General features: G+C 34.7%; 3 protein-coding genes across 3 annotated transcripts; all 3 read left to right on the top strand.

Moving 5' to 3' along the window:
• Nucleotides 1-6,794: 6,794 nt before the first annotated feature.
• Nucleotides 6,795-7,883, top strand: LOC104728880 (uncharacterized). The gene has a single exon (XM_010447805.2). It carries the CDS (start codon nt 6,795-6,797, stop codon nt 7,881-7,883), a length of 1,089 nt encoding a protein of 362 aa, XP_010446107.2.
• A 1,130-nt stretch (nt 7,884-9,013) lies between these two features.
• On the top strand, nt 9,014-10,102 carry LOC104728879 (uncharacterized). Its single transcript, XM_010447804.2, has one exon. The coding sequence runs from the start codon at nt 9,023-9,025 to the stop codon at nt 10,100-10,102; it is 1,080 nt and encodes a 359-aa protein (XP_010446106.1). The 5' UTR covers nt 9,014-9,022.
• Nucleotides 10,103-12,641: 2,539 nt separating this feature from the next.
• Nucleotides 12,642-13,415, top strand: LOC104728878 (uncharacterized). Its single transcript, XM_010447803.2, has 2 exons — nt 12,642-13,124; nt 13,398-13,415. Exons 1-2 carry the CDS (start codon nt 12,642-12,644, stop codon nt 13,413-13,415), a joined length of 501 nt encoding a protein of 166 aa, XP_010446105.2.
• Nucleotides 13,416-23,671: the final 10,256 nt, after the last annotated feature.

Here is a 23,671-nt window from a genome sequence, read left to right as displayed (position 1 = left end):
AAATGGATATGCGAGTGAGGGATTAAAATTCCAAGTATTTTCATGCCTAAACAAAGCAAAGGTGGTCCCGCAATCGGATTATTGGTCTGTTTGACAAAAACGATATTTGGTCAGCAAAGGATGTTGATATATGCAATACTGCAATATCTTATTTTGAGGAGTTGTTTACTTCAATCAACCCGAAAAACTTTTAGGAGGTCTTACTAGAGTTCAAACCGGTTATTATAGATGAGGACAATGTGTGGTTAACAGTTTCAGCTACAGAGGCTGAGGGTAAAACGGCTTTATTTATGATGCATCCGAATAAATCCCCTGGCCCATATGCGATGACAACTTTGTTTTTCCAGAAGGCATGGAGGGTAGTTAAAACAGATCTTGTGTCTTTGGTCAGTCAGTTTTTTGGAAGGGTGTTTTTCATCGGAGCTTCAATAGAACGCATTTCTGCCTCATTCCTAAGATGGTAAAGCCAACCTGGATGGCTGAATTACGTCCTATTAGTTTATGCAATGTGGGCTACAAGATTATTTCAAAAATTATGTGTCAGCGACTTAAGAAAGTTTTACCGGGTCTTATCTCTGAGACTCAATCGACTTTTATCCTAGATCGGTTGATTTCAGATAATATCCTGAATGCTCAGGAGATGTTTCACGGTATATGTACAAATCCGTCTTGTAAAGGGAAATTTATGACAATTAAAACAGATATGAACAAGGCGTATGACATGGTGGAGTGGGCTTTTGTTGAGGTGTTACTACAAAAAATGGGGTTTGCGGAAACATGGATAGCATGGATTATGTTTTGTGTTTCTTTGGTTGAGAATAAAGTTCTTTTGAATGGTCAACCATAGGCCTGAGCATAGAAACTGTACCCGAATACCCAACCCAAAAACTGACCTGAAAAACTGGGTTCAGATTGGGTACTGATTTACTTATAAAACCCCATTGGGTTCTCTTTTCCAATACCCATGGGTTCGGGTTAGGATACCTATCAAACCCAAATATATAAATATATCTAAAAATATTTATAATATTTAGCATTAATATAATTCAATTACCCAAAATTGTAATTGTAATTTTGAATATTTCAATTAGTTTTATACCTATATATAAAAAATAATGAAAATATCAAAAATTATTTGTTAAATAAGGAAAAATTTAGCTAAATTTAATTCAATTTAATTAGTTTTAAAGACTTATTTTCGAATACCCGGTAGTTCGGATATTAATCGAGTTATGAAATTTGTAACCCAAACCGACCCGAATCTGATAGTACCCAAACCAAACCGAACTTATATATCAAAAAAATACCCAATGGGTTCTATTTTTTCTAAACCTGTTTACCCAAATCCGATTGGGTTACCCGAATGCCCAGGCCTAGCCAATCAAATGGGTTGATAGTTTCGGAGGTTTTAATTGCAAATATTCGGAAAACGGAGACGGATAAACTTATTATAGGAATGAAAGTGGCGCATAAATTCCCATCCATCACGCATTTATTGTTTGTCGATGATAGTCTTTTCTTCTGTAGGGTTATTTTGGATATTTTAAAACAGTATGAGTCTGTGTCGGGACAACAAATTAACTTTACAAAATCTTCAATACAGTTTGGTCACAAGGTCGATGAGACAACAAAGGCGGAGATGCAGGGGATTCTTGGGATTACAAATTTGGATGGTATGCGATCTTATCTTGGTTTACCAGAGAGCTTGGGTGGGGCTAACACGAAAGTTTTCTCCTTTGTTCAGGATTGGTTGAACTGTCAGAGAAATGGTTGGACGGTCATTCTGCTTTCGAAAGGGGGAAGAGAAGTGATGATTAAGTTGGCGACAACTGCTGCTCCGACGTTTCTGATGTCTTGTTTTCTGTTACCAAAAACATTACATCTAAACTCACTAGTGCAGTGGCAAAATTTTGGTCACTTAGTCAGGGGTTATGCATTGGCTTGCATGGGAAAACTTATGTGTCAGTAAGCAGTTGGGCAGGTTAGAATTTAGGAACATTGATGATTTTAACACGGCTTTGCTGGCTAAACAATTACGACGACTGATTGAGGTTCCAGACTCACTGTTTTCCAGTGTTTTCAAAAGTAGGTACTTTAGAAATTTGCATCCTCTCAATCCAATTCGGTCATACACTCCATCGTATGGGTGGAGGAGTATGTTTTCCGCTCGTTCTCTTGTAAACAAAGGACTTATTAAAAGGGTTGGCTCGGGGGTTTTCATCTCAATATGAAATGACTCCCGGATACCAGCCCAATTCCCGAGACCAGCTTTAAGTAAGGCTCCGTTTCAAGACTCCACTCTCCAAATGACTCAATTAATTGATCGTCATCTGAATACTTGGCATATGGATCGGCTCAGGGAGTATTTTGATCTGAAGGATGTTTCTTTGATTTGAGTTATTCCTATAGGAGGTTTTCAAAAGGCAAACTCTTTTGGTTGGCATTTTACAAAAACAGGAAAGTATACGGTTAAATCAGGTTATCATGCGACACGCCTGGCAGTCCCTTGGACTTTTCAAGCACCTGGTTGTCGTCCGGAGATTTCTCCCCTGCTGGTCAGAGTTTGGTGGGTTCGTTGTCCACCAAAGATTCAACATTTTATGTTGCATGTTTTATCAGGTTGTGTTTCGCAAATTGGGACGGCAAGGTATTGTGTGTGATTTGGGTTGTGTACGGTGTGGTGCTGATGAGGAAACAATTAATCATGCCATTTTAGTTTGTCCTTCGACTCGACAGGTTTGGGCTTTAGCATATATGCTGGTGGGACCGATATCCTTCCCAACAGAGTCTGTGTATGCTAATGTTAACCATTTTTTTGGGCCAACACAATCCTGGGTCTCAGGTTTTGACTTTTCCTAGGCTTATGAGATATATTTAAAAAGCAAGGAATGCTCGCGTTTTTGAAAATGTTGATGAGCGGCCTGAGGAGATTGTTCGGGTTGCAGAAGGTGAGGCATTGACATGGCATCAGGCTTAGGTGGAAGGCGTTGATGAGGATTCTCCAATTTCTTCTTTATCTTCGAGCCCCCGGCAGAGGGTGGCTGTTGCTAATTTCCCGCTGTTTTCTTCAGGTTATTGCTGCTTTGTTGATGCATCTTGAAAAGCGGATGAGTCAATTGCATGTGCGGGATGGTTCTGTTTATCTTCCCACGATGCATCGCCGATTAGGGGAGCCACCAATTTCCAGCGTAATCTCTCCCCTCTGCATGCTGAAGTTGAAGCGTTCATCTAGGCAATGCAATGTATGATTGGCCTTGACCTCCGAGATGTGGCGTTTTACACTGATTGTTCAGACTTGGTGAAGATGGTGTTTAGCCTTCGGACTGGCCAGCTTTCTTGGCGTACCTTGACAACATTCAGCTTGACAGGGAGAAATTTTCAACTTTCTCTTTATCTTTTATCTATCGAAATGCAAATGTAAGAGCAGACTTTCTGGTGCGTCAAGCGTGTCTTTTCTCTGCTTTATGTCTTGTTTGTAAACAATTTTCCACTCAATTACCTCGTTTCTTTTGTTTTTTAAAAAAAAACTCCAAATCCCCTATATGTTAATAGAGAAGCACTCTCACTAAAAAGCTGAGGTGTCGCGCTCACTGAGCTCTTGTACCATTTTAATAAATGCCCTTACTTCTTATTACTATTTACTTAAATATGCTATTAAAATATATGAGTTAATGTTTTTTTATTAGTTTTTAAAAATGAAAGATTCTCTTCAAGAGAATTTGTTAAAAATACCCTTTTTGGGATACCCATTTTCAAAAATACCCTCTTTTTTGAACATTTTCATTTTTACCCTCTTTTACATAATTTTAATGTATTAAATTCATTTTTAATTTTTTTTTTAAATTTGGGTTCTCATTTTACATTTAGGATATAGTTTTGAGGGGTTAGGGTTTAGTATTTGGATTTTAGGGTTTAGAATTTAGTGATTTTATTCATAGAAAAGGGGTATTTTTGAAAATGACCAACATGAAAAGGTAATTTTAAAAAGTGACATAGGAAAAGGAGTATTTTTGAAAATCCCCCAAGATTCAATCAACTTTTAAAAGCCGGAAATATATTTAATTATCACTTACATAACCTATTTAATTATTAAAATTAAATTATATTTCTCAAAAAAATTATAAACCATTTATTTATCTTTTGAAATGCTAAAGTTACTCTCCTATTTTGAAAAAGTCTGATGACTATTCAACTATTTTTTTTTTTAAAAATAAATGATAAATTATCACATTAATCATAAAAGTAAATTACATACCAGAAACAATATAAACTTATTCACCGACTTAAATTTTTGAAACGCAAAACTTACTCTCTGGTTTCAAGTATTAAAAATTAATTATCACGATATAATCTTAAAAATAAATAACATTTCACAAACAATTTTAAATCTATTCACCAATTTAAATTTTTGAAAAAGAAAAACTTTGTCTTCTATATAAAAATTCTAATGACTATTTATATATATGTGACTCAGCAATCTTAACATGGTATCCATGTTATTTATTTTTTTAAAAACCCTACGACAATCATTTTTCCTATAAGTTTTCACCAGAACTACACTCTTTGATTATTTACCACTTTTTATACATTTTTTTCATTGCATTTTTACACTTAGGATTAGTTTAAATTAATTCTATTAGTCTAAAAATATTGTTTTATCTATTTAATGGCATAATAATATAGATAACAATGTGAAACATAAAAGATGTGAATTTAATTTTAGAAACACAAAAAGACAATGAAACTTTCTCCACCACGTTGAAATTCTTTTTCACGTTTAAATAGTTCAAGGGTGAAATGTATTACACAAAATAAACGCAAACTTGAAAAAACGAAAAAAAAAACTTTACTTACAAATTTTGTTTTACAGAAACAAATCTTAAATCTCAAATAATAATATTATTCATAATATTTAATTTAAATCGATTTATCTTGCACTATGTGCGGGTTGGTACCTAGTCTACTTTAAATCTAAATAGTTATGTTTTTTTTTGAATTGACCAAATAGTTATGTTTTGACTACATGTGCCACTCACATCCATCTTTGTAGAAATTTTATGGCTCTCTAAAAGTTTGAAAGTTAGGTATTGAATCAAATTATTATGCAGCAAGTGTAGCCATATAATCAAGGAGAAATTACTTTTAAAAGGAGATGATCCGACAGTGTTCTATGTACATCATTAATTATAGAGCACATACACACATCTTAATTCTAGTAAAAAAGAAGTACAAATTTAAGAATGTCCAAAATTATTAGTTTAATTACTTCAATTGCCACTGAATTATTGTTTTTAGAAAAAGAATTTCAAAATCAATAAAGGCAATTTGGTATTAATGAAAAAAATCATTTGGACCATCCAATTATAGAATCCAAGATCCATGTGTATTTAATATGGATTTTACCTAAAATACCTAAAAATCATTAATAACTAATTAAAAATAATAATTGTAAAATACTTTAATTTTGAGATTAGTATATTAAAAACTACCAAGCAAATTATTTTGGTAACAAAAAATAATATTTTATCTATCTCATCAAATGTATACCTGTTAGTCATACGACGAATTTCATTTTAAAAACCATCATAAAATCTTTAAGGGATTATCATTTGAAAAAATGTATATATTTATCCATATTAAATTTATATTTTTTAAAAATATAAGAAAAATATTGTTAAATAATTTTGAAGTCTAAAATTATTTTATTTTATATGCGATATTCCATTAATAATAATATATGTTTATTAGTTGGAATTAATAAAAATATTTCTTAAAATCTTAACAGTAATTTTTAAACATGTAAATGTATATATTCTTAAATAATCTTATAATTCTTCTTAATTTTCGATAAAAATCAACATTTTTGGTCATTATTTTTGCTGGTTTTAGGGAATAATCAACTGAAAGTCATTTTCGGTCGTTATTTTTACTCCAATTCAGATGAGGTTTGTGAGTTATTCTAATTTGATAAAGCACTTTAAATAGGGATACTAAACGACTAAATTTTACATAGATAACGGGTTAAATTTAACAGAACACTAAAAAGTTATATCATATAATCTAATACTATTAAATATAAAAGTAAAAGAAAAATTGTCGTGCGGGTTATATCCTATAATGTAACAAATATTATGTATAGACCTTCTTACTTTTCAACAACTGATTTTATGCACATCAAAACAAACAAAATAGTATGTATATCAATATGTTATTCAGCAAAACAAAACAAATCTAAAAATTTATATATTATTGTAAATCAAAACTTTTAACTAAATGTTATAAATTTTAAGTTTTGATTATATAAAAATTATAATCATAATCCCGCGGGTCTAATACTAGTTACCATCACAACAGGAGCACTATCCGTTCAAATAGAAAGCATAAATTAAGAAACCTTTTATGTACAATATCGAAAAACTTGGTGGGCAAGGCCATTTCTGTAAAGGATCGTCTGTATTAATTAGTGTAGGGTTTTTTTAGGTGGGGAAAGCGAAAAACCATTGTAAAAACTACAAACATTCATAGTCTAATACTCAAAACCATCTGAGCTAGAATTATTTTGTTTAATAATAGATCATAATGATTTGGTTGAATGCACAAATTAAAATTAGGCTGACGTGGTAATAAACCTTTTATGTACAGTATATACTTAAGGTAATTCAAGTAGATTTGTTTCAATACTCCACAATATCGAAAAACTTGGTGGACAAGGCCATTTCCTCTGTAATAAATTAGTGTAGGGTTTTTTTAGGTGGGGAAGAGTACCAATTTATACAAAACTAGGGTTTTTCATAATGTCTCTTCTTCTTAGCCGGCTACCGAAGCTCTGCCGTGGGAAACCTGGGTTGATAAGATACTCTCTTCTGATTCTGTCTAATGGTTTCTCAACTTCCTTGCGGCAAACGCCACCTTGTACCATCATCACCGCTGGTTATTGTGGAGAGGGTCTTAAAAATCTCGTGATTTGTAATGCTAATGGATTGTGCTGCGTTGATTTGGAAAAGAAGGTACCTACGGAGCTGGTGGAGGAGAATGATGCAACTGTAACAATAGGGGCATCTAATGGCTGGGTAGCTACTTTTAAGGACGGCGTGGTGCGTCTACAAGATGATTTAAACCCGTTTGCATCGGATATAAATCCTAAATGCATTCCCCTGCCTCCTCTTGTGACTCTGCCTGGTTGCCAAACCCAAGTTGTGACCAACGTAGCCATGTCCTCACCTTCTCCCGAGGATGAAGACTGTGTTGTGGCTGTCAAGTTCTTGGGACCTCAACTCAGCTTTTGCCGACCCGCTCAAAGTAACTCTGATTGGACCAACATTAGAATCGAAAGCCCCTGCTTCTTCCCCTCCCGTGTCATGTTTTGCAAGAAAGATGAGATGTTTTGCCTACTCGGTTCTGGAGGACACCTGATTGGATCATGGGATCTCGGTAAACACACGAACAAACCAAAGATTCAGAGGTTGCAATTTCAAAACCTTCCCGAGCTGACCAGGAGAAAGCAGGAGCGCTTGCATTCGTGTTGCACGAGCGAACACTTGGTGGAGTCACGATCCACTGGTGAAACGTTCTTGGTTAAGTTGTACAGGAAGGCCACCGCCAGTGGTAGGGTGAAAATGCAAACGAAAGATGTATTGGTGTTCAAGCTTGACGAAGAAGGAAACGCTATCTACACTCAAGACATTGGAGACCTCTGCATTTTCATCTCAAACTCTGAACCTTTTTGTGTCCCTGCTTCTTCCTTTCCAGGCATGTTCTCTAACTGCATCGACTTCCTGGATGTAGACGAAAGTGCCTTCTTCAGACCTAATTATTCTTCCCTTAAAAGTATGAATTCTCCGTCTGTGGCCCCTTATCACATTCCACCTCAAAATATAGTCTAGCTAGCTACTACTCTGGAATTGATTCTGAGTCATGAATCCACAGTTAAAACCTTATCTTCACGAGTACGTAGTTGGTGTAACAGATCATAGCTGTATGTGGTTTTTCTTGTTCCATTTTTGAAACTTTCTGAGATTCATAATATTGAATTTGTCCCTTCACTTTAAAAGTCGTTTTGTTGGTATTGGCTCGCTGAAGTTACATACTGTGACATAAATGATATGTCACATTGTTTATATACATAGGCCTAAACAGAGAAAACAACTTCACCAACTCTGTTAATGCAACTAACTTAGATTGATTTTTTGTACTTGTGTCTATATGTGTGACTAGCTACACATATTGTTAGTGTTAGGGTGTATATGTCATCTCTAAAGTCGTCGTCGTCCCCCGTGGAAGGATCAAATGAAGGTGGTTCTGTTCTCGTGTAATTCAAGAATTAGTGAGCAACACATAAAGTCCTGCTGATTAAAATATAGAGTCCTTCACTAACACTACTATTTCGTCAAGCATTTGGGCCTTCCTAAGTAAATCAAAAGTCCTGATCAGAAATATAAAAGCTAAATCTATGTATGTGGCTTTTGTTGTTCCAGTCTTGATCTTTCTGAAATTCATAATATTGAATTTGTCCCTTCACTTTAAAGTCGTTTTGTTGGTATTGGCTCGCTGAAGTTACATATATTGTAATAAAAAAATGATATGTTACATTGTTTATATACATGTCACATAAGCTTTAAACAGAGAAAACAAGCTCTTATCAATTGAATGAACCAACTTTTTTTGCTAAGATTTTACTTCCAACTTAGTTATTGGTTCGTTAATTCTCGCACACCTAAGACTAACTCTAACCCGACTACACTGACTAAAACACACAAGTGAACCAGCCTAGGAATATAAACAACAAATGTATTATTAATCCTCCTTCCAAAAAGGTTTGCTGTTAATTTAAGGTCCATTTTTTACTCCACCAAAATATCCAAAAAGATTGTGTGACTTGAAGTCTAAAACTTGGTGGGCAAGGCCATTCATTGTATTAATGGAGGGCTTTTGGTGGAGAATAATGAATATTAGGGTTTTGCCGCTAAGTAATTAGGTTTTGTATTTAACTCTCTTGCTCTTCTTCACTAAGAACATCTTATTAATGGCTCTGCTTCTCACCCGGCTGTCCAAGCTCTGCCTTGGGGAACCTGCGTTAGTACGATCCTCTCTTCTGCTTCTCTCTAATGGCTTCTCATCTTCCTTGCTGCAAACCCCTCCTTGTTCCATCGTCTACGCTTCTCCATGTGGAGCGGATCTCGGAAAACTCACCATTAGGAATGCTAATGTCCGTGTCTGCACTCATTTGGAAAAGAAGGTGCCTATGGAGTTGATGGGGGAATTGGGAACGATAGGATCATCCAATGGCTGGGTAGCTACTCTAAAGGACGGCGTGGTTCGTCTCCAAGATGATCTTAACCCTTTTGCATCGGATACAGCCCCGAAACGCATTCCCCTGCCTCCTCTTGTAACTCTGCCTCGTTGTCAAACCCAAATCGTCACCAACGTGTCAATGTCCACACCTTCTCCTGAGGACGAAGACTGTGTCGTGGCTGTCAAGTTCTTGGTACCTCAGCTCAGCTTCTGTAGACCCGCTCAAAGTAACTCCGGGTGGACCAACATTAGAATCCCACACCCCTGCTTCTTCTCCTCCCGAGTTATGTATTCCAAGAAAGATGATACGTTTCGCATTACCGGATCTGGAGGCCATATCATCGCATCATGGGATCCTCGCACACACAAGAACAAACCAAAGTTACAGAGGTTACGATTTCATAACCTCCCTGAGCTGACCAAGACCAAACGAGAGCTTTTGCATTCGTGTTGCACGAGCGAACACTTGGTGGAGTCAGGATCTACCGGTGAAACCTTCTTGGTTAAGTTGTACAGGAAGGCCACCGCCAGTGGTACCGTGAAAATGCAAACGAAAGGTGTAATGGTGTTCAAGCTTGACGAAAAAGGCAACGCAGTTTACACTCCAGACATTGGAGACCTCTCCATTTTCATCTCAAAGTCTGAACCTTTTTGTGTCCCTGCTAGCTCCTTTCCAGGCATGTTCTCTAACATCGTCAACGTCTTGGATGTCGATGAAAAGGCCACTGTCAGTGTTGAGCATTCTTTCATCACTAGTCGAAATTGTACGCCCGAGGCGCCTTACTATATTCCACCACAAAAAATAGTCTAGCTAGCTACTACTTTGGAATTGAGTCGGAGTCATGAATTAATTCACAGTTAAAACCTTATCTTCACGAGTACGTAGTTGGTGTAACAGATCATAGCTGTATGTGGTTTTTCTTGTTCCAGTTTTGAAACTTTCTGAGATTCATAATATTGAATTTGTCCCTTTCACTTTAAAAGTCGTTTTGTTGGTGTTGACTCGCTGTAGTTACATTGTAATAAAATGATATGTTACATTGTTTGTATACATGTCTCTGCATATAAGCTTAAACAGAGAAAACAAACTCTTAACAACTTCACCGAGACTCTGTTAATGCAACTAACTTAGTTTGATTTTTGTACTTCTGTCTATCTGAGTGACTAGCTACATATATTGTTAGTGTTCGGGTGTATATGTCATCTCCAAAGTCGTCGTCTTCCCCCATGGAAGGATCAAATGAAGGTGGTTCTGTTTCAAGATTGCTCTCTTTTTTTTTCTGAGAAGAGAGCTAGTAATGTTGCTATTTAATCAGCATGCATTAAATAGCATGCATTTGTGATATAAACACGTGCGTATACGAGCAAGCATGTATAGACTAAATACAGTAGAAGAGATTAGATGGTCTAGATACTAGACTCTAGTAATACAGAACCGATTAAGAAACGAAGCAGCTCATTTATGAGAGGATACATAATAACTAAGTTACTTTGATGACCATTACAGAAAAAAAAAAAAAAAAAAAAAAAGAAGAAGAATCAGATCTTTCAGTGGTATAATCTAATAGCTTTAGCCAAATTAATTGATATGTTACAAGTCTGCATAAGCTTAACAGAGAAAAGAAGCTCTTAACAACTTCACCGGCTCTATTAAAGCAACTAACTTAGTTTGATTTTTGTACCTGGTTAGTATAAACAGTGAACCAGCTAGCGTACCAATATAAACTACAAATATCTTACCAATATAAACTACACTAACTTACTTATTAGTCCAAGTTTTGCTGTCAATTTTAGGTTCCATTTTTACTCCACAAAAATATCCAAAAAGATTTGAGTGTGACTTAAAAGACTAAAACTTGGTGTTCTGAGTCATGAATATAGTCTAGCTAGCTACTACTTTGGAATTGAGTCCGAGTCATGAATCCACAGTTAAAAGCTTATCTTCCCGAGTAGTTGGTGTTACAGATCATAATTTGGCGTATGTCGTTTTTGTTGTTCAAGTTTTGAAACTTTCTGAGATTCATAATATTGGATTTGTCCCTTCACTTTAAAAACTCGTTTTGTTGGTATTGGCTCGCTGAAATTACATATTGTAATGAAATGATATGTTACATTGTTTATATACATGTCTACATAAGCTTTAAACAGAGAAAACAATCTCTTATCAACTTCACCTGTCGACTCTGCTATACTTCGTTTGATTTTTGTTCTTATGTCTATCTGTATGACTAGCTAGCTACATATCTGTATTACTTTTAAAAGGAGATGATCCGACAGTGTTCTATGTACTAAGCCACATAGTGTAGCACATACATACATTACCATCACAACAGGAGCACCTTGATTTTCATTGTACATTTTCGTCCAGATACAAAATCTAAATAAAAAGCATAGATTTAAAATAGGGTAGTATTTAATTATTTTCATGTTTCTTTTAGCGTAATAGTGTGGCGAAGAGGACCAATTCCATAAGATAATGAGTGAGACCAGTACATGGTAGATAGATGCATGAGATAAGTTATTCTAGGCATTACAAAAAAAAGAACACACACACACATTTACTTAAACCGGAATTTGGCTGACGTGGTAATAAACCGGAATTTGTTTCAATACTCCACAATGTCGAAAAACTTGGTGGGCAAGGCCATTTCCTCCTTGTAGACGATCAATTTCAATTGGTGGATTAATTATAATTCAACTAATAATATACATCGTATAAATCCACATATTGTATACGACTACTAGCTCGCACTCTCTCTAATCTTATATAATCTACCATCATCTGATCTCTTCCAAGTGAACTTCTAACTGGTAACATTCATTTTAATACTAGTTACGCCTAGTACTACATTTTGATCAACTTGGACTAATCATGCTTACCTTTGTATTTGCAAGTCACTGGAAAGTGAAAGTTTGTCTCATTATTGATTATTCATTAATTAAAACCGCCGTCATGCTTAATTAACTAATAGTACTAGTAGAGAAGTGATTAGCAAATCATCAATTTCAGTGAAATCTAAGACGAACATGGAAACTTATTAGCTAACCATATAAGAAAAACCGGTTTTAGTTTCTGATACCCCAGTTGGGTTTGTGAATAAACCAAATCGAATGAACCAGCTTTTTTGCTAAGATTCTACTTCCGACTTACTTATTGGTTCTCGCAGACCTAAACCAGCGTACCAATAAACGAATATTGGATTAATATTTTATTATTTATTAAAGCGGTGCAGTGATGACCACTATAGCGAGAGCCTCTCTATAAATCCATATCCGATCACTCTCTCTCTCTCTCTCTCTCATAAAATCACATATCTCTTTTTCTCTCTAAAAAAAACACCAAAAAAAGCATGTTGAAAAAGATTTCTCCACCGATTCCAAGGATACGTTCTATCCTTCAGAGCTTGGGAAATTTCCCGTTTTCTTCCAAAACTGATGACAAAGATGCTCAAGCTTTGGCAGAAGCCAAGGATGCTGAGAATAAGGAGCTAAGGGAGAAGGAGGAGGAAAATGAGACACTTATTGAAGACGTTCAGCAAAAACATCGATTACAAAAAAAGGAGAAAAAGAGGCAGGACAAGGCGGCTAAGAAGCAGAAGAGGTTGGAAGAGAAGGAAAAGAAAGATCTGGCGTATAAGGAGAAGATGGAAAGAAAGGAGAAGAAGAAGGAAGAAGAGAAGAATAAGAAGGAACAAGAGAAGAAGGACGAAGAGAACAAGAAGGAACAAGAGAAGAAGGACGAAGAGAACAAGAAGGAACAAGAGAAGGAGAAGGAACAAGAGAAGGAGATGGAGAAGAAGGAACAAGAGAAGGAGATGGAGAAGAAGGAACAAGTTGAGAAGAAAGAGGAAGAGAAGAAGGATGATGAGGACGAGAATAAGGAGGAAGAAGAGAAGAAGGAGGATGATGAGGAAGAAGACAAGGAAGAAGAAGAGAAGGAGGACGATGGGGACGAGAACAAGGAGGAAGAAGAGAAGGAGGACAAGGAAGAAGAAGAGAAGGAGGATGATGAGGAAGAGTAAGTTTAGTATTTGTTTGCTTAAGGATACCCTAATCTTGCATCCTTCTTTTCGTTTTGTATCTTTATTTAATCTTGTTTGCTGAAGGATACCCTAATGGCCTAATCTTGCATCCTTCTTTATTTCCATTAAATGTGAGAAAACCGACAAACAAAAAGACTGGTTAATTAATCTCCCATTGTGTATAATTGTTTTTTTGCTTGGAAAAAGATCATGTGGCTAAGACCAAAAAAGTACGGTCGTCGTCAAAAGTGATGTTTATTTTTCTTGAATTTACTGAATTAGTGACTTCCTTAATTATAAATTGATCAAATATTTCTTTCTTTTTTTCCATTATTTTACGTGATGCTACTACAACTTAGACGTTTTGCGTATGTGAATTAAGTAAAATGTGTGTGATTAAATTAGCCATAACAAATTATAAATATTAGGTATGGGGGACACAAAGTCCATGCACGTAAAAGAATTATCTTGAAAGCTGCTGTTTGATGGTTTGAGTGAGACTATCTCTCTCTTCACAAATCCTCATAGGTACATTACTCACTATTCAGATTGTGCCACGTGGTCCGACCCTACTAGAATTATTAGTTGTTTTGATGAAGGCTAGAAAGCAAATATCAAATATGTCCAAGCCTTTGAAAAATAAATTTATATTTGCACTGTTAGTCCAAAACAAAAGTAATGATTAAAACTGTGATGGTGACTCTGTGTGTACTATATCCAAAGATATGCAAAAGAATACCGCCGTTGTTGCACTGTGCCACAGAGAGAGAGTACTTGTCGGTCACGTGATGAAGTGAAGGAGGAGGTCTCTTATTTTTGGGAGCCTTAAAAATATGAGATATTTGGTATTTTAGACAGTTTTAAAAAAATAATTGTAAAAGTAATACAATCACTATTTATAATGAACAAATTCTACATTTTTTACTATTGTCTACTATTCATCAACATTTTATATTTACAATACATGTCATTGAGTTTCTGATTTTTTTTTTAATATATGTTTTCTACAATTTTAAAACAAAAATACTGGCTAATTAAAATTTGTTTTCTAAAATTTTAAAAATGTATAAAAATCTATGTTTTTTTCTTTATAATTTGATATGCATTTTGTTTGATAATTTTATTTGATAATGTTAAATATTTTTTACAAATTTTATATCCGTACACATTATTAAGTGTACATATGTCTGTACACACATCTGTACACATTATTAAGTGTACAGATGTCTATACACATTATTAAGTGTACAGATGTAATTTGTTTAATTCTTAGGTTTTCAGATATATGTATTGCAATGATTTTGTACAAATTACATCTGTACACTTAATAATATGTGTTTGTACACTTAATAAGGTATATAGACATCTGTAGACAAAATAAGGTGTACGGATACAAAAGATGTATATAATATATTTTAAAATTATTAAATAAAATTTATATCAAATTGTAAAGAAAAAATATAGATTTTTTTGTATCCAAAAAAATATTATATTAACAATTAAAAAACTTTATTTCTCATCTATACACAAACCTCTTTTGGTAATCTTCTCACTCAAGCCTATGTCCCACAATCTCTCATATCTCACACATTCTCTATTACACAACACCTATTTTTCTAATTTTGAATAGTAAATGTATTAGTTTGTCAATTAAGTTTAAAAGAGGTACTAATATGCCAAACAAATCCTAAAAATATTTGGGTTTGTATATACAGATTGGCTTTGCTTGTTTTCACTGTTGCGTCACTCGGATTTCTTTTCTTTAGAAATAAAATAAAAATTACGTTGTAGTGGCCAAATTAAAATAGCTATTTTTCTAAGAGAAAAGGTAACTTGTTAAATATGTAGTTTACTTACGATATATGATATATATTATAAGATAAATTGAAATTTGTTTATTATTCTGTAATGTAAAAGAATATGTGAAGTGACAACTTACTTTGTGTCCCAGGAAAGACCAAAGCAGGTCCACAAGGTTACAAATACCATCTTCATATATCCATTTCTTTTGTTGTGTCCTACTGACCCGTCTAATGTCTATATATATTATTATATTTATTTTCCTCTGATTATAACTCATAAGACCATAATTATTTAGCCTTCATCAGATAAACCAAAAATGGCTAAAGTGGTTTTTGCAAATTGGATATGTTTTCCATGTATATATCTCTATCTATTTATTTATCTAATTTGTATATTTTTTTCATTGGCAATAATACCAAATAAATACTTTATTAGCTGGAGAGAGTAGTAAAGAGGTCGACAATATTAAGGTCGGTGTCCTCAGTTTCCTGACGTCCCTAAGGTCCCTTGACCAATTATAATGTGACACCTTAAAAGTGTATCAAAAAATTATTTGCAGAGAAGAGAGTAACATAAAATTTATGAGTTCGTTTGTTTGCTTATGAAACAAAAGGCTCTTCATTTTCTTCTTTCCGGTTTGCTTTTATCGTTTTTATTTATTTAATTCATCGGTTTAAAAGGCACAGAGACAAAAATATAAACATATCATATCACATCCTCTCACATAATCATTATTAGTTGAGTACACATGGACGCGAATAAAGTATGAACAAAATTAATCTTATTATTAAATATAAACACATAAATCTAATTATCTAAATATGAAATACCACCACATGGGTATGTAACAAACCGTATGTTGAATATAAACATGTAAAAGCCGTAGTTAATTTATTACTACTTACATATATACGTACTTGTATCAAAATTTTGTTGCGTCAAATTTTTTGGACTTATTAATATACAGAGAAAACATAGACACAATTATACATTTGTATTACTTTAAAAATTATCTACACAATTTGTAACTACGTCATTTATACATGATCCGTAGTATGATGCATATATATATGGTCCATAATTGTTGCATATGCATAAAGCATTAAATGCGATTTTCTTTGCTTCCGCTGCATGCATGTATGTTCCGACGATTTGATTAGGTTCATTATTTGACATCCTTGTAACTTTGATCAAGACCGTCTCAATAGATAAAAGACATAGTTATGAAACCCAAGAAAAATTCGTTAACAAACCTGATAAATTATTGTGAAATACATCTAATAAAATATGCCCAAATTAAAGAAAAACCTTAATTAAAAACATGAAAAAAATAAAAAAAAAATATCAACTTTTTTTATATACATGCACGTGTGGTATTTCGATTACAGGTTTATATGTTGATTTAATGATACTATAATATGATTATCCGGTTATATTTGCATGATCCCATTTTTTTAGGACCTCACTCGTTCTCCCGCTACCACCCGTAAACGCAATGTTTACAAGTAGTAGTGGTTATTAGTGATTGGTACCAATCACATAAACTGCTTCCAAACGCTCCAAATCTCTCTCAATCGCTTTAAACCATTGAATTTCTAAAACTGTTTCCCGCAAGCGTTTGCGGTTGCGGGCAATTGCGGTTGAATTTTTTTTTTAACTTGAAACAAATCAATGATAATAAAATATTTTTTATATATATCTTTTATCTAACTATTTTATTCATTAAAGATTGGAGAAAATAAAGTACGAATACGATTGAGAATATTAAAAAATAAAAAATTTGAAGAAAAATAAGATTTCAATTCACAATAACTTAGAAAATTTGATGTAAATTTAATGACACATCGCACATATGTTCAAAAAAATCTAAATAAATATAACATTTCATCAGAAATTTTAAAAATAAGATTATTTTTTGAAAAATATATAAACAAATCACAAGTCTTCTCAACTCTCGTTTGATCATTACTACTAATGCAACTACTGCCCCACGAAACTTATTGAGTGTGTATGATTTAAAAAGAAGATCTACAATCTAAAACATATATTTGTCATTTATCAAATTACTTGATTAAAGTTTTGGTAAAAATCCAAATGCAGAAAATAATAAGTATTTCAATATGAAATTTATTTGTTTTTTAAATTATCATTTTAGTATTTTTTTAATAATTTTTAATTATAAATCAAGTTTAATAAAAAATTTGGTCTTTTTAAACATTTATTATGTTTTAACTGCTATTGCACTCGCTGGTCAACCATTCGTAAACTCCCGCAAACGTATCCATTTTAAAACGCTAAAATAATCATTCAAAACGCTTGAAACCGCAACAATCCACTTCTGCAATTTCTCGCAAACGCAACCACAAACGCTGCTGTTGAACCAGTCGGGCCCAGTTGATCAACATGTGTATTCATTATGTTAGGATATATAATAGTCTGTTTTACCAAAAGTTTGTTTTTTTTTCCAGGTTTATTTAACGCAAGTAAAACTTTGTTTCCCTCTCCCTTCTATCCAATTTTGCAAAAATCAGTCTACGCCATTTTGTGCGTTGTATAATGAGGGCCAAACAAATCATATGTAGACATGAAGATATATGGTAAGAAAATAGCAAATTCTGAGGCTTTGGTCTTTCCATATCAAGGGCACCTTTCTGGGCACAAGTTGTCACTTTTTCTTAATTCTTTGTTTACATCACAGAATAAAATACATCCACACACACACATGCGTTAATAACCAAAACTAAGTACACGAAATAAACGCTAGTTCTAATGAACCCTTTAGTTTGTCACATCTCTCTTTAAAGTCATGAACTTTAGTTTGCCACATCTAATAAGAGGGTAAAAAAAAAAATTGTATAAGATGAAAAGATTTAAAAGCTGTTTTTTTCTTTTATCGATTCAGTGTTTGAAAGTACTCGAGATCATGGAGTAACGTTTTGGTGTGTGTAATAGTTTTTTTGTATATTGTACAGTTTTAACCATTTGCTTCTTCACACATTGACAAAATAAAAAAAAAGCAGTCCACACTCCACATCTCAGACTGGACAAACACTTGAAAGTGGTCCACACTGAACATTATATTCAGATTTCTTTCTTGGTGCAACAACGGCGGACTGACTTCGTATACTTTCCATCATTACTTTTTGTTTGTTTTTTATCCGTAACAAACTAAAGGCATGATGAGACTAACTCTAAATTTCTAATGGGGGGGACAACACGTGGCAAAATCTCAGTAGTGAAGAGATAGTCTCAAATCATCAAAACACCTCTTTTTTAAATTTGTTTTCTTTCTAATTACACACACATTTTAGGTATTCAAATGCACAAAACGTTTTAGGTTGTATCATGTATATAGAAAAATTAACATTTGATTTATAGATAATGTATGTAAACCATTAAAAGAAAAAAAGAGTCAAATTTTTTTGGACCGTTTTTAGTATAATACTATAATCTAACGAAAGGCCAAACGGTTTTATCCAAGCAAAAAAATTATCTAGACCCTACCAAAAATTATCTAGGGGAACAACTAGAACAGAGCTCCAACTTCCGTATATATATATATGTTCAGTCTTTTTTTGTCTGTTTCTGACATTTAATGTTATCCAAACATATAATATAACTAGAATAATAAACACACAAACTTAATAATAAACACACAAACTTAAAATGTCCAACCAATGTCTTCGTTTTAGATTCACAACAAACATACATTTTTTTGTTTAACTTGTTTTACACGTCAGCAAATGTCGCCTTCGTTTAGTTTTTATCTATCACATCTTTCTTTTTAAATTTATTTCTCATTGTCTTTTTTGTTATTCTGATTGGTTCATTAATTCTCATACCCACATTATATGTAACTAACAACTCTTCTCTCTCTCTGTCTCTATGCTGCTATCTCTTAACGATACCATATAATCTTTAGACGACGAATCGATGAACTCAGAGTTTGATATATATATAGAAGCTAGCTGCCTAGCGTTTTAATGCATGTATGCATGGCGATGAACTCAGAGTTTGATATATATATAGAAGCTAGCTGCCTAGCGTTTTAATGCATGTATGCATGGCGATGAACTCAGAGTTTGATATATATATATAGTATTATATATAGGCTAGCCAACGTTTTTGTTTTCAGGTTCAATGTAAAAAGTGTTTTGGAATGATATAGAATTGATATCTAAAGAACTAATATATATGAACTTGAAAAGAACTTTTTGCAACAACTTAATTTAGAATGTTGTCATCTTCCTCATCGATCCATAAAAATGTTTCACATTCATAAAGATGAACACACACATTATTAAGGTTCCAGTACCACCAATAATACCAACATAATAAACGACACATCAAGATCAAAGTCCTCAACAGACTAACATAAAACATGAATTAAAAAATTCAGGGTTTCATGGTAGAAGCAAAGAGCTCGAGCATCCGGTTACCACCCATATCCTGCTTCTTAATACACAAAGATTCTCATCCATCTTAAATAGCCTAGTCGTCACCAATTAATATAAGCGCGCTTGACTCTCTCAAAAGCATCCTTCTCACATAACCAGACTGGATCGAGCTTCTTCAGACTAGAAACAGAGGAAATGGTAAACATGTACCTTCCTGTTCAAGATTGGAGAGAGAGGAGCGAGATCCTCCGTTGGTGTTTTCTTAACGATACTTCAGAAAGTACACCTATTCTCTGATTCAAAACCAAAGGCATACGAAAGCCCGCTCAGTAGCAGGGAAGCAAACAAAACGACAATTTCGAGAGTCAAGTGTGACAAATCCAATATTATCTCAAATTGTTGGAACGACAAACACATGCACCAAGGCAATTATATGAACTGTTACGCAAACTGGTAATAGTGAAATCTACTTTTGAAGATATAAAAATTGTGGATAACGCATGGCTCAGAATACATGACACGTTATGAGAGGAAGCAGGGGTTTGCGATCCTTATCACATGTATATATACGATTAGACGAGGTTTGTTTCTTTGATATTTTGTTCACATCATGTATACGGTTCCATCTCTTTCTAATTGTGGTTTCTTCCAACTTGTCAAGGTTACTTATATTTCTGTTTTAATTTACCTCAACTCAATCTATACTTTTTGTGATCTCACGTTCTCACGCTTAGTCGCTTCTACGTCTCAGCCGATTACTTTCCTCGGTAATTCGAGTTTACATACACTAAAAATAACGAGAATAAAGTGTGCCTAAAATTGATAAATGATAATTTTGTAATGTTCCGATTAATTACAACGTGCTGTTTCATTGCAGTACTGTATAATTTGTATGCAATGATGTGACAATTGAAAATTTTAGACTCTTACTATTCAAGCGTATAATAACATTTTATACATGATATTATTCTGGATTAATTATGATTCAAATAATAATATACAATTCATTAAGGCAGTGTATTGATGACTATATATATTAACCAGCCTCATATAAATCCGATTATGAGAGTGATTTTTCTAATATTTAAGCCGTGTGCATTGCATGCGGATTAGAGAGTTTTGCTTATATTTTTGATCAACAAAGCGTTTATTATAAAACATTCGGGCATCCATGATCCATGAGTGCCGTGCTTACTTGATATAAAAAGGGGCAATAGCCCTAGGCCACATCCCCAATCATACTTTTTTAGGCCACATTTGATAAATATTTTTTAGAATTTATTCAGTTAATTTTAATATTCAAGTGTTTTTAAGTAAAAATTTGATCTTTTATCATCATTATCTTTATCTTTTTGTTGTCATCTTTTATACCTCATAATATTTGATCCAAAAAATCTATGAAAAAATATTTTAACCCAAATTTTAGATAATATATTGATTAAACTTTTTTAAAAATAATTAAAAAAAATTTAGCCCTAAGCCTCTCAAGTCGTTGGCACGGCATCCATCCATGTAGAGGGGTTTTTTTCTTTCTTGTCTTGTGCTGTTTTTACTTTGATGATTCTCAATGTTCCGAGAATCGGTAGAAAAGAATACCGGTTTTGGTTTGTAAATAAATAAAATCGAGTGAACCAACTTTTGCTACGAGTTTACTCTTCCCACTTGTGGATCTTGTATCGCAACTAACACCAGACTAACTCTAAATCGACTACAATGACTAAACACACAAGTGAACCGGCGGACCAATATAAACAAAATAGAAAATGAAAACAGAACAAAGCCAAAGATAATACCAAATACATCTAATAATTTAATATTGTAAACATAACCAGAGATATATGTTAAGGTATAGAAAACACCACACACAAAATAACACACTTGCAACGCGCTAAGCAAACACTTTAATCAATCTTATAAAAACTCTCGTTTCTTACAAGACTTGAAACTAAGCTCACTTTCCTATCTATCTAATATAACACTCTGTGTAGATCTAAAATAGTTAAAAACACACTCACCTTCAAAGCTTTTTGTGTTCGCTTGAAAGTTTACAAAACTCACAACTTTTATCCCACGAGTGCTAGCTCTTTTTGCGGCTAGCACTAGTCTACTTATATCTCCACAAACGATCTCTAACCTAGATTTTAGTGTATCCTAACTAAAAGGAAATATTCCTTATCCCTAAGACAATATCCTTCCGTATCTCTTCTAATCAAATATACTCTCAATATCCTCGAGTTATCTTGAACTCTTCTCCCTTCCTTCTCACGCATCTTGTCATTGCGTCCCACAAAATATCTCCACGTCAGCACGCCACGCCACGTCAGCATAGCAATCCTCTGAGACACTCCACAGCCTCCTGTTACCTTCAGAGCTCTGATGCACTATCAATCTCCCCCTTTTTGACTGAACTTGTCAAACAAGCATCCGTTGCATTTAACCTGTGAAACACAAACAACCAACAAAGACCAAAAACATGCACAACTGTACCAACAGTGCATCACATCTCTCAAAGACAACATACAGTTAAACGATCACCGAATAAACAATGAGACCAATCAAAATGTTAGACAAATCCAAAAACACGTCTCAAACTAAAAACGGGACACAAGTCTGAAAACTAAAACTACAAGGAGCAGCAAAAATAAACAACAACAAAAAAAACAGCTCCCCCTCAGCTCAAACTCCCCCTCAAGCATTTGAATCAGACTCATCTCCCCCTGCTTGTTTGGCACAGATTAGTCAAAAATATCAATAACAACAGAGAAGTGCACACAGAGCAGTGACTACTTACCAGCTTCCAAGGCGTCTTGCAGTATTTGAATGGCCAACCAGATGACTTTGCGCTCTGCAGACGAACCACTCCGAAGAACAAACTCCATAGGACCAGAAACGGTTTTCTTCCCCTTGGTCTTCTTCTTGTCCTGTGACTGAAGACTCGGAACAGGTCGCTGAGCTTCCAAGAGCCGATGGATGAGACTGGGAAACGGCAACCAGAAACCTGATTGAGCTTGAAGACCCAACTGGATAATCTGATCGTAGATCATCCTCCCAAAGTCAAACGGAATGCGATGCATAATCATGTAGATCACCATTGCTCTGTTTGTCAAAACGTACCCGGTGGTCACCGTGGGAGACCAGTTGCTGCAGCATATCTTATGCAGATCCTTGATGACCGGGTCCTTGATTGCTATTTACACCAGCTGCTTGCAGGGTTTCACTTTGCCACCAGACAGAAAAAGAGCGAGGTCCTCCTCCAAAATAGCAGCTGTCTGCAGTCATTGTTCGCGCACATCAATAAATTGGAGACCGAACAAGGCATTGATGCGACTTATGGAAAAATCATAAATCCAATCTCTGACAAGCACATCAACCGACTCCCCCTCAACCTTAACCGCTGGGAGATTCGCCCAAAACTCATAGACCACATCAGAATCATAAGATCCAACTTGGGTGATGGTTTTCAACAGACCAACGTGATCAATCAGCTCCCTAGCTTGATCATCTACTCCCAGAGAGTAGCAAACTTCAGAGGCAAGGGTTCGAGAGGCAAAGAAACCATACCTACGAGCAGCGTCAGAGGATATGAACCGTTTTGAGTCAAACTCTTTTGAAGGAGCACCACGAGAAGTGGAAACACCCTTTTCCTTGCCAAGAGACAGACGCTTGGAGTCGCGGCTGTTGACATCAGCAGTCGATTGTCGCTTGCACAGACGGGATGAGATTCCCTGATTTGACAGACCGGGCACAGGAACATCACCGGTGAAATCAACCACCGGAAAACGAGAGGACAACTTCCTTGGCGGAGAAGACGAAGAGTTGCATGTGTCGTGATCCTCCTCGATGAAAGCAGGCATGGGCAGCGGATTATCTGGTGTCAGGGTTGCTGAAGTCAATTCGTCTCGGGGCTTGTAGACGATCATCGCCGTGGTTGGATCGATCGGAACATGCGGAGACGGCGGAGGTAGGGTTGACGGAGGGGTGTGAAGCTCCTTATCCGAACTAGAATCATAGTGAAAGCCACTAAAGACATATTTCATGATGATCAAAGGTTAGAGCACCAAATCAAGAGAGAAAAGAAGTTAGAAGTTTAATCGACAATGAATTGAAATTGCAAAGATGATGAGGAAAACTCAAAACCCTAGACACTCCTTTTATACA

Source organism: Camelina sativa, chromosome 11, assembly GCF_030686135.1.
Source record: "Camelina sativa cultivar CO46 ecotype springtype chromosome 11, ASM3068613v1".
In the NCBI taxonomy this organism is placed as follows: Eukaryota; Viridiplantae; Streptophyta; class Magnoliopsida; order Brassicales; family Brassicaceae; genus Camelina; species Camelina sativa.
Note: the sequence above shows the minus strand (reverse complement) of the source record. Positions and strands in the feature narration are given on the sequence as shown.

Bases quoted from the DNA above. Each gene is read 5' to 3' on its own strand.
- LOC104728879 (XM_010447804.2), top strand. From the start codon at position 9,023: ATGGCTCTGCTTCTCACCCGGCTGTCCAAGCTCTGCCTTGGGGAACCT.
- LOC104728878 (XM_010447803.2), top strand. From the start codon at position 12,642: ATGTTGAAAAAGATTTCTCCACCGATTCCAAGGATACGTTCTATCCTT.
- LOC104728880 (XM_010447805.2), top strand. From the start codon at position 6,795: ATGTCTCTTCTTCTTAGCCGGCTACCGAAGCTCTGCCGTGGGAAACCT.